Source organism: Anguilla anguilla, chromosome 1, assembly GCF_013347855.1.
Source record: "Anguilla anguilla isolate fAngAng1 chromosome 1, fAngAng1.pri, whole genome shotgun sequence".
In the NCBI taxonomy this organism is placed as follows: Eukaryota; Metazoa; Chordata; class Actinopteri; order Anguilliformes; family Anguillidae; genus Anguilla; species Anguilla anguilla.
The window spans coordinates 40,736,296-40,761,652 of NC_049201.1; the positions used below are offsets into that span (position 1 = coordinate 40,736,296).

Sequence of the window (25,357 nt, forward strand, 5' to 3'; positions counted from 1 at the left end):
CATATTTATATCAAATATTTTACTGAATATGTGAGTAAATTTTTTGGATTGCAGCTGGTACTGGATCAGGTACTTCAGGTACTACAGTGCACATACCAGTGTGCACTACCATATCTACAGTAACAGGAAGCACAATGAGTCGCCTCTACTAAACTGGAGGAATACCAGAAAGCCCCTGGTACCTAGATGTAGATTCAAACAACAGGTGGTAGCTGGGATGGCGGAGGGTGAGCGCAATTCTGTGCAGTAGCAAGTGAAGCATGCAAAGCAGCGCAGGTGATAAGCAGCACTAGAGAGATCTGACTGTTGGTTTAAAAAGGCACCCCATTGGTTATGTGCACATGTGATTGGGTGGTTATGAGAAAATGTGTTGTGTGTATGTGATTGGATGATTGTGGAAACACGTGAGTTTGTGATTAGTGAGGCCAACCATTGGTTAGTGTTTCCTGACCGAACTTCCATGCGTGTCACTCTTTTCAGTCAGGACAACTCATGGATTTAGATTGTTTAATATTTTAATGAATATGCAAGTGCATTTTTTGGTTTTGTGCTGAATTGATCTGCTTCAGTTACTACAGTATACGCACTGGCGTTCATTACCCTATCTAACTGGGAGCATGATGTATCTCCCCTACTAAACTACTGTACAGCAGAGTACCTGCCGTTTCCTGAATGAATCAGGAACATCCTACCAAAATCTCTCCAGCAGAGAGATGGAACACAAGCCGTGGTCCTGCATCAGATGTTGCCCATGCTAACATTATGTGATAGTGACAGAAAATTGTGTGCACAACAGAGCGCCTGCTGTTTCCTGAAGATCAGGAAGTCCAAATCTATATCCCAGTTAACAACTGCAGACCTGCTACCCAGCACCTCCTGGAGCTTATTGATTTATTTGTTGTTGTTGTTGTTGTTGTTGTTGTTGTTGTTGTTGTTGTTGTTGTTGTTGTTGTTGTTGTTGTTGTTGTTGTTGTTGTTGTTGTTGTTGTTGTTGTTGTTGTTGTTATTATTATTTATTATGAATAATAATAATAATAACAATAATAATAATAATAGCAGCAAAAGTAGCAAATGTTAACAGCACATGCAGGATATTTAGATGCCAATGTTTTTCGCTTGATAGATGCTCTTGGTATTGAGGCTAGTTTAGTGTTCAAAGAAGCAGATGACGATCGTCATGATTTTTGAGTGTGGACATGGGAACTTTAGGAGCTGAAAAGAGGAGCAATGGAAGCAGCCCTCCTCTTTGGCAGAGAAGATGGAATTTAGTACGGAAACTGGGGCTGAACAAGCATTGTTGGCATCAGTCATGAACACAGGTTTATGTTACTTGAAATAATTTAGGAAACATTGGGTAGCATTGATTTGGAATACAGCTTGTTTAATTTGTGTGAGCAAAGATAGGCAATATTGTTTCTTGTAACTTGGCCTCATTTTGATATCAATACTTTTAATGGCTGGCCTAGATTTTGCGAGTTTGAATTCATGACTTATCAAAGGTGTGTGAGTCACTGGCCATTTTTGTATATTGAAAACATGTTTTTTTTTCCAGTATATAAAATATGCCTCTCAACAGTCGTCTTAATGTCATTTCCAGTATGCACCAAATCAGAACAGGGCAATAGTTACAGTTACTGTAGGAGCAGTGATACAAACTTAACTATGTGATCATGATATCTCAAATGTTAGACACAATTTATGTATTAGCAGCTGTAAGCACCACAAATATCTGTCAGGGGAATCAGCAAACAGGTAATGGAAACCAACAACCACAATATATCAAAGAAGTCCCATTCTGGATGACATTTCTCCCAGAGGGAATCAGCAACGCGAACAGTAGGTAAATACGCAGAGTGTAGATCTATTTCTTTAGGTTTACCCAGGGATTATATAAGCGTTAGCAACATTGATAGGAGTCTTAAAAGAAACAAGATAGTCACTCGATGCTAACAATGCTAGTCACCCAGAAACTAGTCAGAACTTTATAGTATCGCAAGTTTCAAACCATATTTAATTATTTTTTTATACCAGACAAAACTGATCATTTGTTGTTGACAATACAATGGCAATCCATGGAGGGCATGTCTCCTATAGCAATGGCCACATCAGTGCTGAAAACAATCAGTTTCTTGTGAGCCAGCCATTTGCTGGCTAGCAATGCTTCGATGTTAGCAACATACAATTCAAATTTGTTAAACAGTTTTGGTTTACTTAATATGGAATGCTTTGTTACCTCTAGAGTCTTGAAAAAGGTGCTTAAAGTTTAAAAAATGTGTTCAAGCAATAGGAAAAAAAAATTGTGTTCTAAACAGGCACTTGATGCCTTGGTCATTATAGACAGTTTCAGCTGTTAATAAAGTGCTATTCATAATAAAAAGCACTCAGTGGGAGCTAAGGGCACTCAGTGGGAGCCGCCATCTGGCTGTGAACTGCATGTGTAATAAGCTGAGACGTCTGTCAGCACACATGCCACGCACTGCTGGCATCCTAGTCTGTTGGACGGGTAAATTGGTATTTATGTTGCTATGCAAACGCTGGAGTGAAATCTGAATGAGTATGTCTGATTAATTTCTGCCTGAAGCTGACATAAGGGTCTATCAGTCAGAAGGCCTACTTATTTACAGCCTCCAGTCCAAGTAATCTTTTCACTTATCCCCCCCCTTCTCTCTCTCTCTCTCTCTCTCTCTCTTGCTATCTATGTCTTGCATCTCTCTCTTTCTTCTGTGTTTGTGTTATCTTGCCTCCTTTTGCATTCAGTTGACAATAGTGCAGGAGGAAGCTGCTGTATAGTGATGGTAGTGCAGGAGGAAGCTGCTGTATAGTGATGATAGTGCAGGAGGAAGCTGCTGTATAGTGATGATACTGCAGGAGGAAGCTGCTGTATAGTGATGGTAGTGCAGGAGGAAGTTGCTATATAGTGATGGTAGTGCAGGAGGAAGCTGCTGTATAGTGATGATACTGCAGGAGGAAGCTGTTGTACAGTGATGATAGTGCAGTAGGAAGCTGCTGTATAGTGATGTTAGTGCAGGAGGAAGCTGCTGTATAGTGATGGCAGTGCAGGAGGAAGCTGCTTGATGATACTGCATGAGGAAGCTGCTGTATAGTGATGGTAGTGCAGGAGGAAGCTGCTGTATAGTGATGATAGTGCAGGAGGAAGCTGCTGTATAGTGATGATAGTGCAGGAGGAAGCTGTTGTACAGTGATGATAGTGCAGTAGGAAGCTGCTGTATAGTGATGATAGTGCGGGAGGAAGCTGCTGTATAGTGATGATAGTGCAGGAGGAAGCTGTTGTATAGTGATGGCACTGAAGGAGGAAGCTCCTGCTGGTGGCTTGGTGCAAGTTCTGGATCACAGTAACCAGAAAGATTTTCCCCCCAGAAACTCTCTTGCTGTCCTCAAATGCAGGCAGAACCCCCAATAATCCTTTGTCAGATCGTGAGAGAGAGAAAGAACGGCCAGCTGAGGAGCACAGACTCAAGCTGCTCGCTCAGATGGGCCTGCCATTAAATATTGAGGAAGCAGCGCTCTCCTGCTGGTGCAGTGTGGGTTACAGACAGGTGAGAGGGGGAACCCAATCTCACACTGAGTACAGGTGAGATGTGGAACCCAATCCTGAGGCAGGGTGGCGGGTGTTTGAGGCGAGCGAGGAGGCGGAGAGGAGGAAGCCCCTGCCGCGCTATGGTCAGCGGGGACTGGGTCTGCCAGTGCTTCTGCGTCTGCACCTTCAGCCGTTACTTCTACTGCCGAATGGCCTGTAGGTACAGCACTGCGTGCACTGCCTAAGACAGGGAGGTCACAGCACACCGCGTTCTCCTCTGCCACAGGGATATCACTGTGAAGCTATCAGGAGATTATCCAGAGACCAGGAAACTGGTCCAGGTAGGGAGGGGCTGTACAACAGGAAGGCAAATTTAGACAGTTCTTCCAGAAATAATTTATTGTACAATAGTCCAGGCAGTTGCTAGTACTGAACTCTTTAAAGGTTGTAAGATGAATGTGAATAATTCAGAAGGTAGGGCCACTCACCAAATGTGACTGATATACAAGTGTATATATCAGTATAACTTGTAGTTAGTAAGTGCTTTTTTTCAATTGTCTGTAAAAAATTTTTTTTGCAATAATATTTACAGTAAGTATTGCAAGTTGGGTAATTTCTTTGTGTATAATCCATGTTTAAGTAAGTGCATGTGCACTTTAGCAGTAGGTTATTGGTTTATGACATAATAGCATATGTGCCGAGATAAGAGATTGAGGATAGGAGAGAGTTATGAGATTCTGGAGGTAGAGAAGAGGATAGTTTGATTAGAGGTAGAGGAAGAAAGTGTATAGTATGATTCTGGTGTCTGATGTGAGTGCCAGATCTCGTTCCTGTATTTCAGTGAAGCTGAATGTTAGGGGACAGAAAGCTTTTCTGCTTAGATTTCTACTTCTCATAAAAGTATTCACTGGGTGTTTCTTTATAGGATTCTGTTCTTGTTTCAAAAATTTTGATTGTCCTTGAGGAAAGGGTTGTCTCTGCTTATTTCACCCTTTTCATACTAGAAATGCTTACCATTGTGTGTGTGTATACAGCTACTGTAGTGTTTGTTAGTGTTTTAAAATAATTAAATAATGTCAAATAAATGTATGTGCAAGACACACATGACCTGTTTCTGCCTCAGAAATGCTTGCGCCATGTTGAAATGTATTTGCATACTACCACAACTGCTACTTTTTCATAGTATGTTTTCAGAGTATTCCAATAGGCATCATATGGAATATGATTATTACCTGCTTGGGTCCTCATACATTTATTTGAGAATTCTGCTGAGCCTCGTTCTGATTGGCGAATTTGTTTACTAGGTGACTTACTCTATCCATGGTCTAGTATCAAATCCCCACATCTCATCACAAACCAACAACCCCTGTTGGCCATTTGACCACCATCAAGCCTGCCTAATAATCTTAAACATATTAAGTGTTTTCCCTCTACTGAGAATTTATTGTAATTAATAACCTCAATGAAACAAGTGAACTCCCACCTGATGATGGCTATGTTGCTGAACCACATTAACAGATATGGATATGGTGTGAAATTTTATGTTTTCTATTGGATATGCCAATTAAATGACATCATTCTTTCCTCCATTCCTTTGGGAAGCATGTGTTTCTGTAGGAAGAGCTGTTCTCTGCAGACTGATGGAGGAAATGCATGTGTTTCTGTAGGAAGAGCTGTTCTCTGCAGATTGATGGAGGAAATGCATGTGTTTCTGTAGGAAGAGCTGTTCTCTGCAGACTGATGGAGGAAATGCATGTGTTTCTGTAGGAAGAGCTGTTCTCTGCAGACTGATGGAGGAAATGCATGTGTTTCTATAGGAAGTGCTGTTCTCTGCAGACTGATGGAGAGACTGCACGTGTTTCTACAGAAAGTTGTTGTCTGCATGCAGAGTGATGCAGGAAGTCTCTTGCTTTTGCATGTGCATACAGTGATGCTTATAAAATCTTTATCTCAGCCCAAATTTGCAATAAAGACATTCAAAATAAAGGACACAAACAAAATAATATGATATATTTTCATTGTTTGTTTAACAAAAGTCGTTTTTTAACAAAAACGCTGAATTGATGCATGCAAAAATATGGCTTGGTGAACCCCTTCAGTCAATAGCTTGTGGCACCTCCATTAGCTATGATAACTTGGAGTGATCATGTCCTATTTGCCCACTACTTCTTACAGAACTCAGCCAATTGAGTGAGGTTTGTGGGGTGTCTGGCATGAACTGTCCACTTCAGGTCCTACCACAGCATCTCAATTGGATTTAGGTCAGGACTTTGACTAGGCTAAGTCAAAACACAACTTCTTTTGCCTGAGCCTTTTTTTGGTTGACTTGCTTGAATGCTTGGGCCGTTGTCTTGTTGGAAGTCCCATTTTCGGCCCAACTTTAGCTCCTTGACTGATGGCATGACGTTCTGTTCAAGAATCTCCTGGTATACCTCAGAATTCTTGGTTCTTTAATGATGTGGAGTCATCCAGGTCCAGAGGTGGAACAGCAGCCCCAGATCTTGACATTCCCACCACCATGCTTGAATGTTGAGATACGGTTCTTTCAGTGGTAGGCAGTGCCGGGTTTTCGCCTAACATAGCGGTTTTATTGTGACCAGAAACCAACATATGGAGTTTGGTAAATGGGTAAACACTGTATGAACCTGTTATGTCAGATAAAAAAGACTGGTTCTAATTTTAAAAATCTATAATTGCACAAGGGGTTCACATACTTTCAAGCAGCACTGTATGACCTTTTGTGCCTTTATCAGCAGACCATTAAACAGGATCTGAGCAGAGGATGAAGGCACACGTGGATGTTCCCATTGTGGTTTCCACAGGCCCAGTTATGTTGAAGTTTAAACGCCTGCTGTTTCTCTGCCATGCAGCGTTAATTAGGGAAGAACAAAAAATGTATATGGAGCAGCAGAACAGTGTTGTTTTTGCCACCAGTTTTTGATTTAGCTATGGTCTCAGTCTTTTGACTAAAATGCATTTTAGTTTTTGTCATATTTTAGTCATGCCTTCTTCATTAATTTTAGTCAAGACAAAAATGACTAAATCATGTTTATTTTAGTTGACGTAAAGAACCAAGTATTTTAGTCACATTTTAGTCATAATTAAATCTTTTGCCACATTTAATGCCCTGCCTACAGTAAATGCCATGACTATAAAATACTGTGTAACATACTCAGTGTTTGTGACAACACATCAGTTGTGACAGTGCATGTCCCTTTTAGAGTGAACACTGCTTCAAATGTGCATACAGCAATGTCCAGCTGCAGTGTGAATGTCCTGTCACAAAACAGCTTTACTTTTTTGAAGACATTAAAAATTAATATAAAACATAAATTAATTTTATTCAAAAACTCATATATTTTGTTGATTAGACTTTGTTGATTTAAATAAATATAGCTAATTGGACAATGTAACAGCATGAATTTGTTTGGGCATAACATTTTATTTGCACAGAAGTCATTACAGCTATCCAACCAGAGTAAGCGTGTGATCTTTGCCATGAATATTCTCCAAGTGTCAGTGTAGAGAAGAGTACATGTATCCACAATTTTACATAATGTCGAGAAAACATGCAGTTTTGCATTGCAAATAGAGTTATTTTATTACTTGCCTACTGGCAGCTGAGGAGAACTGGCAATACCTGATGGTATTGAGCATTATATGAATATAATGTGCTAATATTAATTTAATGGCATCAATGTTGAAGCTCTGTTGATGCACTTTTATTTATTTTTTACTTTGACCTTATTTTTAAATTGCAATTTCAAAGTACCACTCAGCAGTGTGCCAATTGAAACACCTATTTTGGGTTACGCACCATATGCCACCAGTTAAACCAAACACTGTGACAAGCCCAATTTCTTCTTTTTTTTTTTTTTTTTTTTTTTTGCAGCTCTAATTAAACTAAGGCAATTTTGAAATCATGGACATCCATCTGTTCATGTCACAGAACTGTCTGTGGTCAGTTCATACTACTTTACCAAGTTCATACTACTTTACCAAACCATTGTTGTTTTCTATGCGTGGTGCTGCAATTATTGTCACTGCCATATTTTCCATTCAGAACTGGAGAATCTATACTGTGGTAGGGTGTCACTAAACAAACACTTGGAAGCCGTAAGTAGAAAAGGTATTTAGGAATATTGTATACAGTGCCGTGGTTGAATGTTTGACTTCGGCCGAGTTCACCTTCTCCCACTGAGGAGAAGCGAGAGTGAGAGGGTGAAGAGCAGGACCAATGGGATGAGCACACAGTGTCCACACAGTGTTCATGGGAGTTGGTAGTATCATGTAGTATCACCACGGATAGATTGAACTATTTCAGATGTTTTTTGTAAACTACAATATTTACTTTTTCATAGAAAATGCTGCCTACAGGTCACTGGCCAAAGAGGCTAGTAAGAACGAATGAGTTAAACGCCACTGCCACTGCCGAATTATGTGTGCATTTTGCCAGTGACAGGTATTAATCTCAAGCCTTAGTTGTCATATATTTTTTATGTTGACAACAAAAAATGTTGTCATCATTTTTGTCGAGGAAAACAACACTGCAGCAGAACATCTGCTTTGTTTGATCAGGATGGTCTGTCATGTCCCCATTATAAAGCACAAAGAGAGCAACCTTGGTGTGATATGAGACTTTAATGAGCCACAGTATGTGACAGGATTTAGTGGAATTAAGGAGGACCTCACACGAGGATAGGAGGACATATAGAAAATGGCTGGTATAAATACATTTTGAAAGCTGTTAATGGTCTGCTTGAGGAACACTGAAGATCAATATGCACATCATTTATATACAAGCCATTTTTGTTCTTTGAGTGTTCATATTAAAGCCATTTTTTTATATTTACAGAATAGCACTTTAGCTACGATAACTAGGCACACTGTGACCATTAAAATGTGTTTTGGGCCATAGGTTTTGTTTAGTCTCCTTTTATCATTTGGTTACATTCCTTTAACCTGTAATTATGTTGCCTTTTTGTTCATGCACTGAAAGACACAAGAGCAATTCCTTCTAAAAATCAATACAGTAGAAGGGTGTTTGCTGGTAGCAGCATCTAGAAACCTTCTGAAGGCAGCTGCTTGGAGTGTACATGGCTCATCTGATCACACACTTAAGCTTAGATTGTCATATACTGTACCTGTCTCCTATATGAACAACACAATTATTTTAAAGGCCAGTTTGGTATGTATTTTAAGTGTTTATATGGATTATATATGGAGTTTTATATAATTATATAGTTCAACTTTTGGTGGCATTTAATTTTTATTCATTTGATGTATGCATTGTTGACAGAAAATATAATTTCTTTTCGCCCTCTAAGGATGTGTGTAACAGTGCAGTGCTGTGCGTTAGCGTGTGCTACAGAAGGATGTCACTGCCTGAAGGTTCAATATGAATGCGATTAATGCCTTTGGCTTTGCTGGAGACCATGAGCTCAGTGTGCTATCCATGTCTTCGGCAGCAGCCAGCACCCCTCTAAACACGGTGATATAGACATTTTGTGTCTACTTTATTATGTTGTGGGTAATACCAAGGTGCAAATGTTTTTTCATGTTTTCTTTGAAAATAAATACATACTATCTGAATATGATTAGTGTGATTTTACTGGCGCTTAAATGAATAAGACTGCTCCGAGTAAGCAGAAGCACACATACTGAGTGAGACACAAACATCTGAAAAACAGGTCATTAGCCAGGTAATCTGTTATCTCATAATATAAAAGATTTATGACATCCTCAACAATATGTAAGGGGATGAAATACCCCTGGATCAACCTGGGCAAATATATTCAAACTGCTGTCCATATTACAGGAGACGGTGATGTTAAGATACTCCGAAACATATAAGTTCAGGCTTTTCATTTGGGGAAGGCCACTTTTCACCAAATATGAGGGCACCAATTCCAAAAAGCATATTGCATTCATACAGTCAAATGTCACTAGAGAAAGGAGCATACGACTTTACTACATACAACTACATACCTTCACTACATACAACTACATACCTTTTTTTTTTTGTTTATAAAAAAGGCTGTCTATTTGTACTTGTATGTTTGAAAAGCCCTGTCCCCTGGAGTGAGTGTGCACTGCCAGAGCATCATTACCTCCTTGAGTCCTTGTGACATCTGAAGGGGGGGGGGTTACTCAAGACCTGCTTCTGTAATCATAAACGAAGGATGAGGGGTTAATCAAGCCTTGCTTATCATGACATTGGAAGGTTACGTGAGGTTCCAATTAGTCTTGGGCTACAAAAGGACAAAGCCTGTAACTGGAGCATGCAGAGGTGATGTAACAAGCTTCTATGTCAGGCAGTGTGGCTTCATGTGGATGCACACCCACCCTGGTAATAAGAACCCAGTTCACAAGCAGACAGTTTTCCTGTCGAAAGTGATATAGTCTCCCAGGCTTTTCCAGCGCATTTTATTGTTATTTCTGGGCATTTTTATTTTCTTTGTTTTTCCCATAGTATTGTTTTAGGGTGTTAAGTTCAGAAATGAAAAAAAATCAAAATTCCGATCCCTCTTGGGACTATGCTGTCCCCCTCTAGGAAATTACTGCATTTTGATCCCTGATCTTGGCACTTGTGTTTGAACTGTATGTTACACTGCAACAAAGCATATGCTAAATGGCAATGGTGAAATGCAATATGTGTCACCATTAATGTTTTATTTAAATCATTTTGCCGATTACTGTCTTATTCTGACACCATCTCCTGCTTGAGTGATGTTGATTTCCTCCCAGTATTGTATCACATTTAAAATGTGTTAATCCTTTATTATTTTGTTAATTTTGGCATGGGTGATGGGTGTTTAATTTTGTGGCTTGTTTTTGGTTTTTAACCCATTGCTAGCTTGTGTCTCCCATTCAATCTCAGTATGAAATTCCCTTTGGGTGTATATGACCAATTGTTGCTGCCTGTACAACTGAACATGAGTAACTAACCTGTTAATATCATTTAACGCTGATTTTCATTTAAAATAAAGGTAATACCTTTACTCATGTATGCCATTTTGCCTAGGTAAATGCAATTCTAAATATTAAATAGTATTTCTAAATATTCTACCAAAGACCTCAACATTTTTGTAGCAGAGATACACCTCACATAAATTATTTGACAACAGATTTTAACCATAGAACAGGAAACTTCATCAGTATTTTTGATCAAATAGAATGCTTAGCATTATTTACTTGCGTCCAGTGAAGAGCACATCATTTACATTTTTTGGGCTGGGTTACATCTCTAACCCAGCGAGTAGGATGACAATAACCCAGTGCTATGGAGGTGCAGTATCTCCCCAGCGATGCATTGTTCTTTAACCTAAGTTGCATTATTCTGAACACATCATTTTTTAAAGTGTCAGGATGTGTGCCTGTGTGCTTACAGTACATTTATGTGTGTGTGCACGCACATATGTGTGTGTGTGTGTGTGTGTGTGCAACAAATATTTCAGCAAAAGTTTTGTATCAGATGGAAATTTAGGGTAGATTTAAGTAGACTCCCTGCTCTCCACTACAGGTCCAGCTGGCCAGCGGCAGGTCCAGAATGGACCCTCCACAGACGATGCAGAGGGACAGAGGAGGTAGGAAGCACAGAAGCTGTTCAGATTAGCAACCACTGCAACACTGCATGTTACCACTACAAAACTGCATTCTATAGAACATTAACCAGAATAACACTACAACACTGAATTCTATAGAACATTAACCAGAATAACACTACAACACTGAATTCTATAGAACATTAACCAGAATAACACTACAACACTGAATTCTATAGAACACTAGCCACTATGCTACACTAACCACTAAAAAGTCAGAACGCTACATGTTTCATACAATAAAACAAAATAGCTATAGGAGGGTTGTTTTACCCTCCTATAGCTAAACTATAGACTATTATTTGACAGATCATAACACTTACAGTTAGAAAACATTGGTTACCACAAACATAAAACATATCAACACAGCGAGCGTAACATTCACTGATAAAAGAACATAAATCACAGGTACAAAATACATAGGGTAACATTCACTGTATCTTTTGCAAAGTGATTATTGACATGGACAGTTCTTTCTCTTTGATGGAGCTGATTTAAAATAAAGGTCCAGGAAACAGAAATCTGTGAATTATTTGTTGATGTGTTGTTTTAATATGTTTTTCCTTTTGCAGCTAACCCAGAATTATTTCTCAATGATTCTTGCAAAATAATGTAGAAAAGCCTGTGCTGAAATTGGCTTGATTTCTTTCATGTTGTCTGATAGTGTCATGTTACTCTGTGCAACCTGCTCTAACCTGATTTACATATGACTTGTCTTACGGATATGAATATTAGTGCAGGCTACACGCAATGAGTGCAGGCTACATGCCCAGCCTGTCTGCTGAACTGGTCACCATACTCTAATAATGTTTATTACAATTGAATAGTTATAAGTGGGTTAAAAACTGGAAATAAATATTAAGAAGACAATCACTTCTGGGGAGTATAGCCACAATTTGAATGCAGTTTCCTGGACCTTTAAGGATGGTTATGTCTGCTGACTCTTAAAAGTGAAAAGTTACAACTATCGATTGTCAGACTAAATAAAATGTCTGACATACACAATTTTAGGCAAGAATTAGAAATACGGTTTTGCCTGAAATACTATTTAATTAACAATAAATGGCATACTCTGAAGTAAAACATGGCTTGCTTTTAATTGGCTTAGCTTAGAGAGGGCTACATATTTGACAACTTTTCTCACTGAAACCTTTTTTGGATATTGTTCACATAAATGCAGTTTATTGGAGAATGGAGCAGATGGATTTTCTACAAGACCAGTGAAATACTTCCCCATGTGGTGAGAAGAGGCACTGCGTTGCTCTGCTGCAAGGCATTAGTTTGCAGATTCTCCTCATTTGCAAGGAACACAGCAGAAAATTTCACCCCTCTCTCATCTGCCCCTGTCCAACACAGATGGCAGTCGTATTTTTCTGACATCTAACCAAACAATCTGTGTCAGATTTCATTGGGAAAGTCATCTTCATAGAGAATTACATTAGGTTCCAGAAACCTGTGGAGCCTTGACAAAGCTCTGGGTTAATTGATAATTTGTGTTCCCAGTGTTCTGTATAAATAGCCTGCTGGCTTACAGAAAGCAAAATCACTCAAGTGAACTCAAACCGGCATATGAATATTTTGGCCTCATTAGACCTTCCTCTTGGCATGACTTGTAAGAGACATAGTTTTACCTAGATATCAATGGACACACTGCAGCTAAATATGGTTCTCACTCCTCACTGGGGTACTTAATCCTGTTAAGTTCACTCATAGTTTGGTTAAAGAAGAGCGTGGCGACCGCATTCTACAAACGCAGTCAGCCCTGAAATTTTTTTGAATTACACTTAGGTTGATGGTCTGCACAGTGTGTACCAGAACCACACTGAACAGTTAACCACGCTAGTTGTAAGGTGCCAAGCACAACTCCTCCTCTTTGTGCGTTCGGGAAAAAAAAGGTGCAAGGTAGAGGGTTGTTTTGGACAGAACAGTGAGGCTGAAGTTTGTTTGATCACAGTGAAGCTAAAATTCATCTGATCACAGTGAGACTGAAATTTATATGATCACAGTGAGACAAGTTTATCTGATCACATTGACGCTGAAGTTCATCTAATATCAGCGAGGCAGAACTTTATCTGATCACAGTGAAGCTAAAATTCATCTGATCACAGTGAGGCTGAACTTTATCTGATCACAGTGAGACTGAAGTTTGTCGGATCAGAGTGAGGCTTTAGTTAGGGGGATATCCATAATATTTGCATATGAAAGTCCATATGTAATTCTACATGGATAAACCTAAAGGAGGGAAGTGAAATTAAGGCAAAAAAAGAAAAAAAAGAAAAACATTGTGGAGCGGTGGGCAGCATAATTAACCTTTGACAGTTCATTCCTGTGCTCCTGCAACATTACATAGGTCAGTCAAAAAAAAAGATTATTCACTATCTCAAAACAAAGATTAAGGTTAATCACACAGGGAATCATATATTTCATTTATATTCTCATGATTTTCCATCATAGAAAACCACTTTAATATCGCACTCAAAGTTGAGAAGAGAATATAAAATGTGTACACCGATGGCACAAGTTGTCTGCTCCCAAGCACAGCATCTGCCCATAAATTCTGATACAGCCCCAGGTGTAGATACCTTAGCAAAAACAATTAACTTTTCACATAAGAAGCAAATGGTTTTGATACGGTCTGCTGGGTCTCATAATAACACGGCATATCACTTTTATGTTGCTGCAAAACTGCAGTAAAGTGTATCAAAATGAAAGCTGTGTTCCACCGTGGGTTTATGAAAGGGAACGACTGCTGGGTCACAGTGATGTGCGTCTGTGGCAGTAAGACTGGCTAAAGCAGGCTAATGGCTATGTTTCTGCAGAATGATGGAGCAGCAGCAGCAGCAGCAGATGCAGGCGCAAATAGAGAGGGAGCGACGGACATCCGCATCAGGTGAGAACAGGATTCAGCAGTCACTATCGATTGTCCGCAGATCAGTCCTACAACTGCCAGTCCCCTAAAAGTGGCAGAACCCCAGTCAGCTTTGAGAGGAAGAGCAGCACAGCAGTAAGACCCAGGTGACTGCCAGACCTTGCACCCTGCGCCTGTGGATGGTCCCCCTGATGAACATGTGTGACTGGGGTGGAGGTCCCAGTCTTCATTCCCTCTGCTCCCCTTTTGAGTCATGCTTATCCATGTGTCAACCTCACCAACATATAATGTGCTGCGTCAGTGTTATGCCTTGGTTGGGAGATAACACTGTGTCAGTATCATGTGTTGGTGGGAAGAGAGCACTGCACTATTGTTATGTGTCAGTTGAGGATAACACGGCACCATTGTTATCTCCGGCTTGGCGATAACACTATGCCAGTGTTATGTGTCAGTTGAGAGATAATGACACACCTATCCTCAGCTTGTTCACGTGGCATTCCTCGTGCCTTTTCTTTATGCCTTTCTCTCAGTTTATTTCCCTCCTGTGCTGGATTCTGCTATTCTCACTCTTCTCTTTTTCTCTGTTGACTGTTTCCCCTCCTCTCTTGTGTCCCTCGGTAGTCTCCACCCTTCAGTTTAAAGTGTGTCCGTCTCCCTACCAGTCCGAAGCTCCCCCTCCTGAGTACAGACACTATCGAGCCAGCACCTTGCCTCCCCCTTCCTATGCCAGAGTCACCTCCTCCCCCTCCTCTTGCTCCTCTTCGTCCTCCCAGGGCACAGAGGTGGTCTGCCCCCCTCAGCAGGCCCAGACCTCCCAGCTGAGCACCTCGCTGGCCTCGGCCTTCTCCCCGGTGCAGTCCGGGGTGGGGGGCGCTCAGTCCCGTAACGTGCGGCAGATCCCCATTTCTCCCCCAACAACCCCCCGGCACCAGGGCCGTAAGCTCCCCCCCAAGCATGGCACCTGGTCCTCCCCCTGCTCATTCTCTGCTCAGCCATCTTCGCCTCCCAATGTGACTGTGTCCCTCCAGCCTCTGGCCCTTCCTTTGCCCCCCCTCAGAGCTCCTCCCCCCATCCTGGCCTCCCTCTCACCAGAGGAGCACTGCCACTCCAAGCCAGGCTCCACCTCTCGTACACTTCCCCTCAAAAAACCAGAGGGCTCCTTTGCATCCAGCTGTGAGGCTGCCCCCCTCCCTGCTCTGATTGGCCAGCAGGCCCAGGGCCCCGCCCAACAGCTCCCATTCCCTTCCTTTCAAGTGCAACAGCTACACCAGGCCACGCCCCCCTTCAACTCTTCACCCCCCTCTTACAACACTCAGTCTGAAGGGGCAGCACCCAAGAAGACCCCCACGCTCACACCCAACTCCTGTAAGTATCCCAGAGACTGGCGGGCGGGGCAGTGGCAGCCCAGCCCTCCATCTGCATGAGGCTCTGTGCCAATTCGCTGGCTTCTCACACACACAGCACCAATCACAGACTTCTCCTCACACACGCTGAACCAAACAGCAGGGCCATCACAGCTGTCCAGAATATCCACGCAAACATATAGCATTAATATTTACAGATCCGAGAGAAGAGCTTTAACACCAAGGAATTAAAGACCAATAACAATGCTTCTGTCTCATGTGTGTTGGGTTTCTCATACAAATGGGCCTTTCTGTCATCTATTAGCTAAAGGGATTCAGCCACTCATGTGCAAACTGCTAAAAATACCAAGTATACCGGTTCTCATAGGGTCTGCCTAGCGACACCCTCTGACGATCAAAGCAGCCTGTGTGCATGCTCCTGATTAACAGGAACTGTCTACCCATTATGTGAAATAACATGCTTTTCCAGTTGAGCAGCTTCCCTTCCTGTTTTATTTTACTTGCCCTTTCTCAGGTTTCGTAACACTGAAGACCTTGCTCATGGCTTCTCTGCCACAGAGTTTCAATTGTTGCTAAGTCCTGTATTTGTATTGTATTACATGTTTTTGTTTTTGTCTTGCATATGCACTAGACACTACTAATCCATTTCGCCAGAAGTGTGCATGAGGACAGTGAAGCAAGATTTGATGGGATACCTTGTTATGTTTTTGTGAATCCCCCCACCTTGCCCCCCTTTTCTAGGTCCTGCTGTCCCACCAGGGCATCCCTCTGTACTCTCAGTGGCTCCTCCCATTGCTGCACCAGCCCCTGCACTGGTGGGGGGGCCCCCACCTCCGCCGCCCCCACCGGGCCCTCCACCGCCTTCCTCAGGGGCCCCACCACCCCCCCCTCCGCTGCCGGCTAGTGGAGGGCCTGGGGGACCAGGGGAGGAGGCCCCCTCAGGGCTGGCTGCTGCACTAGCTGGGGCCAAACTGCGGAGAGTGCAAAGAGTGAGTATCACCAGGCACCTGGCCTGCATGCAATCTCCCCACAGTCTCCCTATACCAGTCTGAACACAGTCTGTCTACACAGTCTCCCTACACCAGCTTGAACACAGTCTGCCTAAACAGTCTCCCTACACCAACCTGAAGCCTGAACTCAGTCTCCCTACACCAGCCTGAACACGGTCTCCCTACACCAGCCTGAACTCAGTCTCTCTACACCAGCCTGAACACAGTCTCCCTACACTAGCCTGAACACAGTCAATCAACACCACGCTAAACATAGTCTCTCTACACCAGCCTGAACAGTCTCTCTACAGCAGCCTGAATGCAGTCTCTACACCAGCCTGAACAGTCTCTCTACACCAGCCTGAACAGTCTCTCTACAACAGCCTGAACATGGTCTCTACACCGGCTTGAACACAGTCTCTACACCGGCTTGAACACAGTCTCTACACCGGCTTGAACACAGTCTCTACACCGGCTTGAACACAGTCTCCCTACACCGGCTTGAACGCAGTCACACCAGCCTGAATACAATCTCCCTACATCGGCTTGAACGCAGTCACACCAGCCTGAATACAATCTCCCTACACCGGCTTGAATACAGTCTCTACACCAGCCTGAACACAGTCTCCCCAATCTCCCCCCCCCAGCTGCCATACGCAGGCTTACTCTCTGTTCTCTGTCCCCAGTCTGAGGATGGCTCAGTGGGGGCCAGCGCCGGTGGTGCCAAGAGCGATGCCAACAGGAGCAGCGGGGGTGGGGGCGGGGGTCTCATGGAGGAGATGAATGCCCTGCTGGCACGAAGGTGAGGGGGCACCAGAGGGCACTGTTCTCTTCACACACACAACAGGATAGAACATGACAGTAACGTTTTGTTGGTTACATTTTTTTTCTGAAGCTTAAGGCACAAAAATGTTATGCTTATAACGTACTGAAAATGTAAAATTTCCATTGGAAAACTCAAATAATTGTGAATATTCATATTAAATTCTGTATTTAACCTGATTTAACCTCATTTGGCTTCTGACAGAAGAAAAGCAGCTACGCAGACAGAAAAACCAGGGGACAGGAAAGAGGATGACAGCCAAAATGTGAGTTTAACCTTAACTCTGAGCCTAACTTCAGCTCATTGCCCACAGTCAAAGCTAATCACCAATATTTTGATCCTGACAATACTGAGATGTATCATTTTAATTTAGCTTATTTCACTTTAAAATGTTAAAGTTTGTGAATTTATCATATGCCACCATAAACTGACAGGTATTTATTAATGGTCCTTAATGGAATATATTGAATTTGGACATAAAGGTTACATATCACTCCATGAACCCACATCAATTAAAAAATATTATCTTGTTAGCTGCATTGTAAGAAAGAGTAATAGGGTCATAAGAAGAACATATGAGTTGTTGTCTTTTAAGGATGAACTTCAAATTTTGTGATTAAAGAAAAAATGTCTTAATTCAATTTTTGAGACAAATGTAGAGCAGCCTAGCTAAGCCAATGTTAAACAGTGTTAGGATTAGTGCTTCAGATATGCCTTCTATCAAGGAGTTGGTGGAATTTTACTTCAGAACTGGTGTCAGTAAACAGGAAATTCTTTCTCTTTTAGTCCGTGACAGACATAGAATTAGCATATGAACAGAAACTGTGCCAAACTTGTGTCTGTTTAAACTTAAATCTCAAAATTTTTACTTTATTTTAGAAGGACAATTTTCTTTTTCTCAAAATGGCCCTATTATTTTTCTGCAGAAAATAACCTGAATTGTAGTACCAGTTTTATATTGCTATGATCAATGCGATAGAGACAGTACAGAATACATTCTACAGCTGTAAAGAATGCCATAATCCTTGTGTCTTTCTTTACAGCAGTAGAATTGCAGTGTGAGAGAGAGCTTTCAGGCAAAACAATTTGGTATGTTTTACCCACACAGAGTACTGTGGTCTAATATCACAACATCAAATGACTAGTGCAACATAGAATTTTGTACAGTCTTTTTTCACAAGACTGGGATGTATTATACCTGTAAGTGTAAAATCCTCATTCGTTTCCAATAATGGAATAATTGAAATGCAGAAAGGTTATGCTTTATATAGCCATATCCTTCAAGCAAAGTTTGAGTGAAAAAGGTGGCACTCACTCACTTTAATCTATTTGAGAATATTCTAAAGACCACTGGCCAGTATGCCAGATTGAAATCCTAGTTCTCTGAACTTCAGGGGCTCTGTACCTGCGGATTCACTGGTCATCATTTCATTTTGCTCTTTCTGCTGTCCAGGAGGACCCAAACTCACCCATCACCCGTGTTCCTGGCCAGCCCAACTCCACAGGTACCTCCTAGTCCCCATCCCGCCATCCCACAGCATCACCTCCTCACTGGGGACTTCAGACAAAGGTTAACCGATGGGCACATTCTAACAGACTGTTGTGGACCCTGTTTCCCTCTGCCCAGATCCAGTGAAAAAGCCATGGGACCGAGCAAATTCTGCCGAGAAGTCTTCGTTGGTATCCAGGTGACTGCCTTGGCGTGACTGTGTAACACGTTGCACTGCTTTAGAGAGGTCCCGTGCGGTAAAATTACAGCTTCAGCTCTTAAGCACAGGAAAACCAGAATGCCAATGCTACCACACAAACATAAGGAGCACACAGCAGGAAACTGATTATAGGCCTGAGCATGTGCACAGATGTAATATACACAGTTCAGCTGAATCATACTGCCTGCTTAATCACAGCCTATCCAGCATCCTGCCCTTCACCATTCTACTACTATAACAGTATCAACAGGAAACTATTCCTTCAGATGAGCGACAAAGTTCTTCCTAGATTTTATAGCTTGTGTGGTGCTCTGAATTTTTCTTCAAAGGTATTCCAATTTGTATTTATTTTTGCCTTGGAAAAGTACCCTGGAAAAGTGCTGTTAGAAAAAATATTCAGAACTTCAACTTCTACTTCAGAGCTGTTACATGCTTCAGATCAATAACCAAACATTTTGACATGCTGTATTTACTCATTGTGCCAAGACATAAGGGTAAATTGTTACTGTATTGGCATAAATACATGTCATAATACTGTGATGTTTGTAAGGAATATGTTTGGAGCATATCATTGTGGATACTTTTATCTGATAACGATGTTGACTATTACCTAGATGACATACACTACATGGCCAAATATATGTGGGCACCCTTTAAAATTACTGGGTTTGGCCAGTTCAGCCACTGGTTCATAAAATCAAGCATACGGCCTTGAAATCTCCATAGACAAGAATGGGTCATACTGAAGAGCTCCGTGACTTTCAACGAGACATTATCATATGATGCCACCTTTCCAACAAGTCAGTTTGTCAAATTTCTGCCCTGCTAGAGCTGTCCCAGTCAACTGTAAGTGCTGCTATTGTGAAGTGGAAACGTCTAGAAACAACAACTGCTCAGCCGCGAAGCAGTGGGCCACACAAGCTCACAGAACGGGATCGCTGAGTGCTGTGCGTAATGCATAAAAATTGCTTCTCCTCGGTTGCAACACTCCCTACCGTGTTCCAGACTTCCTTGAGAAGCAATGTCAGTACAAGAACTGTTCGTCAGGAGCGTCATGAAATGGGTTTCCATGGCCGAGCAGCCGCACACAAGCCTAAGATCACCATGCGCAATGTCAAGCATCGGCTGGAGTGGTGTTAAGCACACCAGCATTGGACTCTGGAGCCGTGGAAACACATTCTCTGGAGTTATTATTAACGCTTCACTATCTGCCAGTTTGACATATGAATCTGGGCTTGTCGATTGCCCGGGGATACTGCCAGCTGTAAAGCTTGGTTGAGCAGGAATAATGGGGTTGTTTTTTTTTCATGGTTTGGGCTAGGCCCCTTAGTTCCAGTGAAGGGAAATCTTAATGCTACAGTATACAGTGACATTCTAGAGAATTATGTGTTTCCAACTGTGTGGCAACAGCTTGGGGAAGGCCCTTTCCTGTTTCAGCATGACAATGCACAAAGCAAGGTCTATAAAGAAATGGTTTGTTGAGTTTGGTGGGAAAGAAATTGACTGACCTGCACAGAGCCCTGACCTCAACCCCATAGAACACCTTTGGGATGAACTGGAATGCCGACTGCAAGCTAGGTTTTATTGCCCAACATCAGTGCCCTGATGTAGAGAGACTGTTCACCTCACTAATGCTCTTGTGGCTGAATGGAAGCAAATCCCTACAGATGTATTCAAAAATCTGGTGAAAAGCCTACCCAGAAGAATGGAGGCTGTTAAAGCAGCAAAGGTGGGGCCCAACTGCATATTAATGCTCATGATTTTGGAATGAGATGCTCTACAAGCACATATGGGTGTGATGTTCAGGTGTCCACCTACTTTTGGCCATGTAGTGTATATTGCACCTGTGTGCTTGGCAGCGCAGCACCTATTTTCTAAGGATTGTTTTTTCAGCCATCAATACTTGTTAGCAATCACAGGGACATTTTGCAATCGGCATATTTTTGTGCTGCATTTTCCTTCATAAATTTTTTTTTGGCATTTTTGGACAATTTTGTTTGTATGAACACTTTGTAACTAGTGGCAGGAACTACTTCCTGTAGCTCCATGTCCAGAACTGCTGCAGTTCTGCATGTTCTCCACAGGGTGGGGCTCTATCTAACTATTGTCACTGAGCATGGGTTATATTTAGATTGAATAACTACACACAATGACAGGTTATCAAGTGTGGATGCAGCACAATGTTGAAAAATATACATATTTCAAATGTGCTACCCAGCAGATATAAGGCCGTAGGGAAATCATACCTAATGGGACTTTGATTTGAAAAACATGGGGTGGAGTAATAATTACACTATTCAGTACATGTGAGAATATGATAGACATCATAAGCATTTTGCATTCTTTTAACAGAGTGCCATGCAGTTTTATTGTCATAGTGGATATAGGATAGCTTAATTCTGGTTTGATTCCTTAGTATTCTCATAGACATTTGTATATGTTATTATGAGCATGAGGCCACTGACACAGTAAAAAAAAAAAGCTCATTCTCAATAAAGGCAGGGTCCTTGCACAATTGAGAGCTGCTGAACAAATAAAAGTTCACATTTTGTCTATAAAGTCTGTGATGAGATGGAGATGGAGGAAGCTTATTTTTCATCTCTACTTCATCAGAGCATTTTGGACAAGTACGTGTAGGCAGGTAAAAGGGGAAAACTCAGAAATCAGAATTCAAACAATTCAAATGAGCCCCATAATCAAATGAGTGCTTGCTAACATGTTTTTATACTGATAGCAGTGTACTGCCCTGGATTGTGAGTTTTGGCACTAAGTTGGCATGGATATGAAAGCTTTTTGGCACTGCTTGTGTTTGCTGCAATTACAGTTCTGAAGGACTGCACACTTACCCCCAGCAGCCCAACACTGAGGCCCCCTCTGGCCCCTACCTTGAGAATGTGCTGACACTGGTGATGGGTGTGAGGCAGAAAACACCTTAATGGGTGGAGCTACTATGTAGTGTTAATCACTTACCTTGTCTGAAACAACCAAGCCTTCTCAGTCCAGAGTATTTGTTTTTATCAGTGAGTCTCTCATAGCTCATAGAAGTCCACCCATTTTGGAATTTACGGGACATCAATGACATATATATTTCATAAGCCGAGAGCTGATATCATGCTGATGGTTCTGTTTCAGGGTGAGACCAATTGGCAGCAGCAGTGACACAGACGCCTTAGACTTTGACAGAATGAAGCAGGTAGGAGTATAACTTAAAGCCATCAGTGGCACCACAGTGGGTCTTAGAGGATGTTTTTATATCATCTTAAGATCATTTCCCAAAAAAAACCTTTCAAAGGAAAACATGGGGTTGCGATACCCGAACTCCTCTGCAATCCCACAGAAATAAATACAAGGCCAGCCACAACACAGTTGAATTTACTGAGTCATCGGTTTTAAAATGATCTGCTATTTCAGACAGTTGAAAATGACAATTAATTATTTGGTGTGCAAATAATTTGGAGGAAAATCATTTATATTTAGCTTTATTTGATTTTTTTTAACTTATAAAATTGTGAATTGGTATTGCCCAACTTTTATTTTGACTGTCTTAATATTTGTATTTCACACTTTGTAGTTGTAAAAGATTGGGTAGGAGTTTCAGTTGACTATTTTGAGCTGCCCATCTTTGACTGAAGTAATGCAAATTTAGAATAATTTGAAGAGCTGAATTTGAATACCAGAATCAAGTGTATATTCAAGTTGAATAGACACTTTAACTTTAGTCTTTTTAACTAGAATTACAGATCTTGAATTGTACATACTGACTTTAAATTCAGAATGTAAACAAGTTTTATAAGCCTCACATTTTAAAGGTAGAGAACATGGCGCTGTGGCAACAAGCAGCAGCAGTTGTGCGTTGTGTGCTACCCTGTTGGTTGGTTGGTTTTTTAGAGGGGCAGTTACCTAAAACTGAAATTAAGGTATGTTTCCACTTACCCGGAGTAGCACCTGTCCATCCAGATAGTTTCAAAATGTTGAAATGCTGAAATGTGACGAGTCTTCTTGATATTCTTCAGCTCAACTTGACAAAATGGAGCTCGCAGGTCCATGCTTATGTGGCTTCAAAGTTCCAAAAATATACATTAAAAAAATACAACAGTAACGTCTCTATCCCAGTATAAACCTTCGGTTACGCACAAACATCCACAGAGCTTACATCAAACTACTCCTACCAAAGTATGCCAACTGTGTAGGCTATATCCGAGCAAAGTCTCATGCTGGCAGACTAGTATGAAACTTGAGTGGTGGTGATGTGATGGAATGTGAATACTGGTTGTAGCATGAATGTAGTATGAATTTTGAAGCACATAAAAGCTTCAAAATTCATGGTTGAGACATTAATAAGTGTAATTTATGACATACAAATTACACCCATGAATACCTTAACCATGAATTTTAAAGCTGCTTTAATGTGGTTCAATAAAGTTGCTAACAAGTTGCTATATTTAAACTACAAAAGGTCACAATCCGCCAACGTCACATCACCACCACTCAGGTTCCATGCTATCCCCCCTGCCCAAGACTTTGCGAGGATATAGGCCACACAGTTTCCATACTTTCATAGAAGAAGTACTTTGATAAAACCATGTAGAAATTAAGCTCTGTGGATGTTCATGAGCAACCGTGAGGTCATATTTAGAAAGAGACATTGCTGTCAAATTTTTCCAATGTAAGTTTTGCGCTTTGCAGACACACAAGGGATGGAGCCGTTAGGTCTGTTCCACCAGGATGAGCTGCAGAAAATATCTAGTAAACTCATCACATTTCAGAAAAACGATCTGGATGGACAGATACTACTCTGGGTAGGTGGAACTGCCCCTTTAAGTTTCGATCTGACAAATACAGTAGAACAGTAAAACATTAATTCAAATGGTAAAATGCAGAATCGATGTGTATTTTACCATTTGGGCAATGCAAATAAAAGGAATTCAGCCTAAATTACTTTTGGTACTGATTTCACACCGTAATAGAATGTTAAAGTGTAAATGGTGGAATCTGCATGTTTTCTGACAGGAAATTTTGGAGGAGGTTGTACGTGAATTGCACAAAGTGAAGAATGAGATCATTGATGGTAAGGCTGTTATTTACAGGTTCCATTGATTTTGTAATCATGCAATCACATTCAGAAGTCTAAATGCGCTTTCAGCAATTATTACACTGAAACAAGGCCATGAGAATTGATTCATTTCAGTATGGACACAGTAGTTTACTTATTATTATTGTTCATTTGTTTTGAAACAAACCCCGTGATACGAGGCTCTTGCTTTTTTGTTTTCTCTTACAGCCATTCGACATGAACTCAGTAGAATTAGCACGACATAATCTCTCAGAACAGCATGAAGACAGCAGGAAGTGCTGGGGTTCCCAGGAGAGGGCCCGGCTAACAAGCAACCTTCTCTCAACATTGCTGTGACATCACGGTAACAACGTTGCCACGTCGTTACAGGAGCGTTGCGTGAATGTTATGAGTCAGCTAGGGGGAGAGAAGGTGGGAAGGGGAGAGATGGAGGACACTCGCACTGAATTATCTAGATTCTATTTTTTTCTCTGAACATTTAGAGACTGAGCCTGGTTTGCAGCTTGCTGCTCTGTCTGCTAAAAGTCTTAAAGAAATTTTGATGAAGTCGAACTTGTTTTCTAGAATTTTCTTGTTTTACTTTTTGTTAATTATTAATAATATAATTCTTGTTGTTATATATCATTTTTCACACAAGCACTGCACACCATTTTATGTCAGCCTTTTATATTTTAGATTGGGTAATTGAATTATTTTCCACTTTGGTTGTTGAAATGCATTAGCACATGCAGTTGACCTCAGTACGGTATCATCTTTAAAAGACATTTTTTATCCTTTTGCCAACACATATATGAAATCACTGGACTTCTTTAAAAAAAGAAGATTGAACCTGAAATTATTGTGAAAGAAATAAAAAATGTTGCTTTTTGAATATTGCAACTTTATTTACAACATATTGATACATCAGGAGTTATTTGTGATCTTGCGGTTAATAAAATGTTTACTGGCTGCAAGATAATGGTGAAGTATTGTTCGTTTTATTATTCCCCTTTTTGACCAAGTGCTTCCTGGTTTTCAAAAATGAAAAAAAATGGTAGAAAGAAATTTTGAAAAAAAAAAAATCAATTTCAATAAAACTGTGAACAATATCTTCTGTTTGATGTTGTCTATTATATTAGGTATGACATGCTTGGTTTTTGATCATTTCATTTTACATCTATGCATTTCACTGACATCCTATGATGAGTGTATATATATATATATATATATATATATATATATATAGTAATGGGGGGTGTGGACATTTGTGAACTGGGGATGGAGGGGGCGGGATTGTGATGGAGGCAGACAGCCAGTCTGACTGTGCCAGTGCATTGTTTCAGCTGTTAGCTAAAGTAAGTTTTATGATCAAAAAAAAGGTTATTGCTCCTTTTTACTCATATGTTCT

General features: G+C 41.0%; 1 protein-coding gene across 7 annotated transcripts in view; it reads left to right on the top strand.

Annotated features, from left to right (window-relative positions):
- Window positions 1-25,014, top strand: part of evla (Enah/Vasp-like a) — a 75,049-nt gene extending 50,035 nt beyond the window's left edge. For 6 of the 7 annotated variants that reach the window (XM_035435441.1, XM_035435440.1, XM_035435437.1 and 3 more), the window contains 11 exons: window positions 11,061-11,124; window positions 13,962-14,032; window positions 14,633-15,376; window positions 16,117-16,364; window positions 17,051-17,166; window positions 17,392-17,452; window positions 18,641-18,692; window positions 18,815-18,875; window positions 22,029-22,089; window positions 23,907-23,964; window positions 24,178-25,014. In XM_035435441.1, coding sequence (XP_035291332.1) covers window positions 11,061-11,124; window positions 13,962-14,032; window positions 14,633-15,376; window positions 16,117-16,364; window positions 17,051-17,166; window positions 17,392-17,452; window positions 18,641-18,692; window positions 18,815-18,875; window positions 22,029-22,089; window positions 23,907-23,964; window positions 24,178-24,215 — 1,574 coding nt within the window. In that variant the 3' untranslated portion in view covers window positions 24,216-25,014. The remainder of the gene's footprint in view (window positions 1-11,060; window positions 11,125-13,961; window positions 14,033-14,632; window positions 15,377-16,116; window positions 16,365-17,050; window positions 17,167-17,391; window positions 17,453-18,640; window positions 18,693-18,814; window positions 18,876-22,028; window positions 22,090-23,906; window positions 23,965-24,177) is intronic. The other variant, XM_035435443.1, reaches the window with a different exon arrangement.
- The last annotated feature ends 343 nt before the right edge of the window (window positions 25,015-25,357 follow it).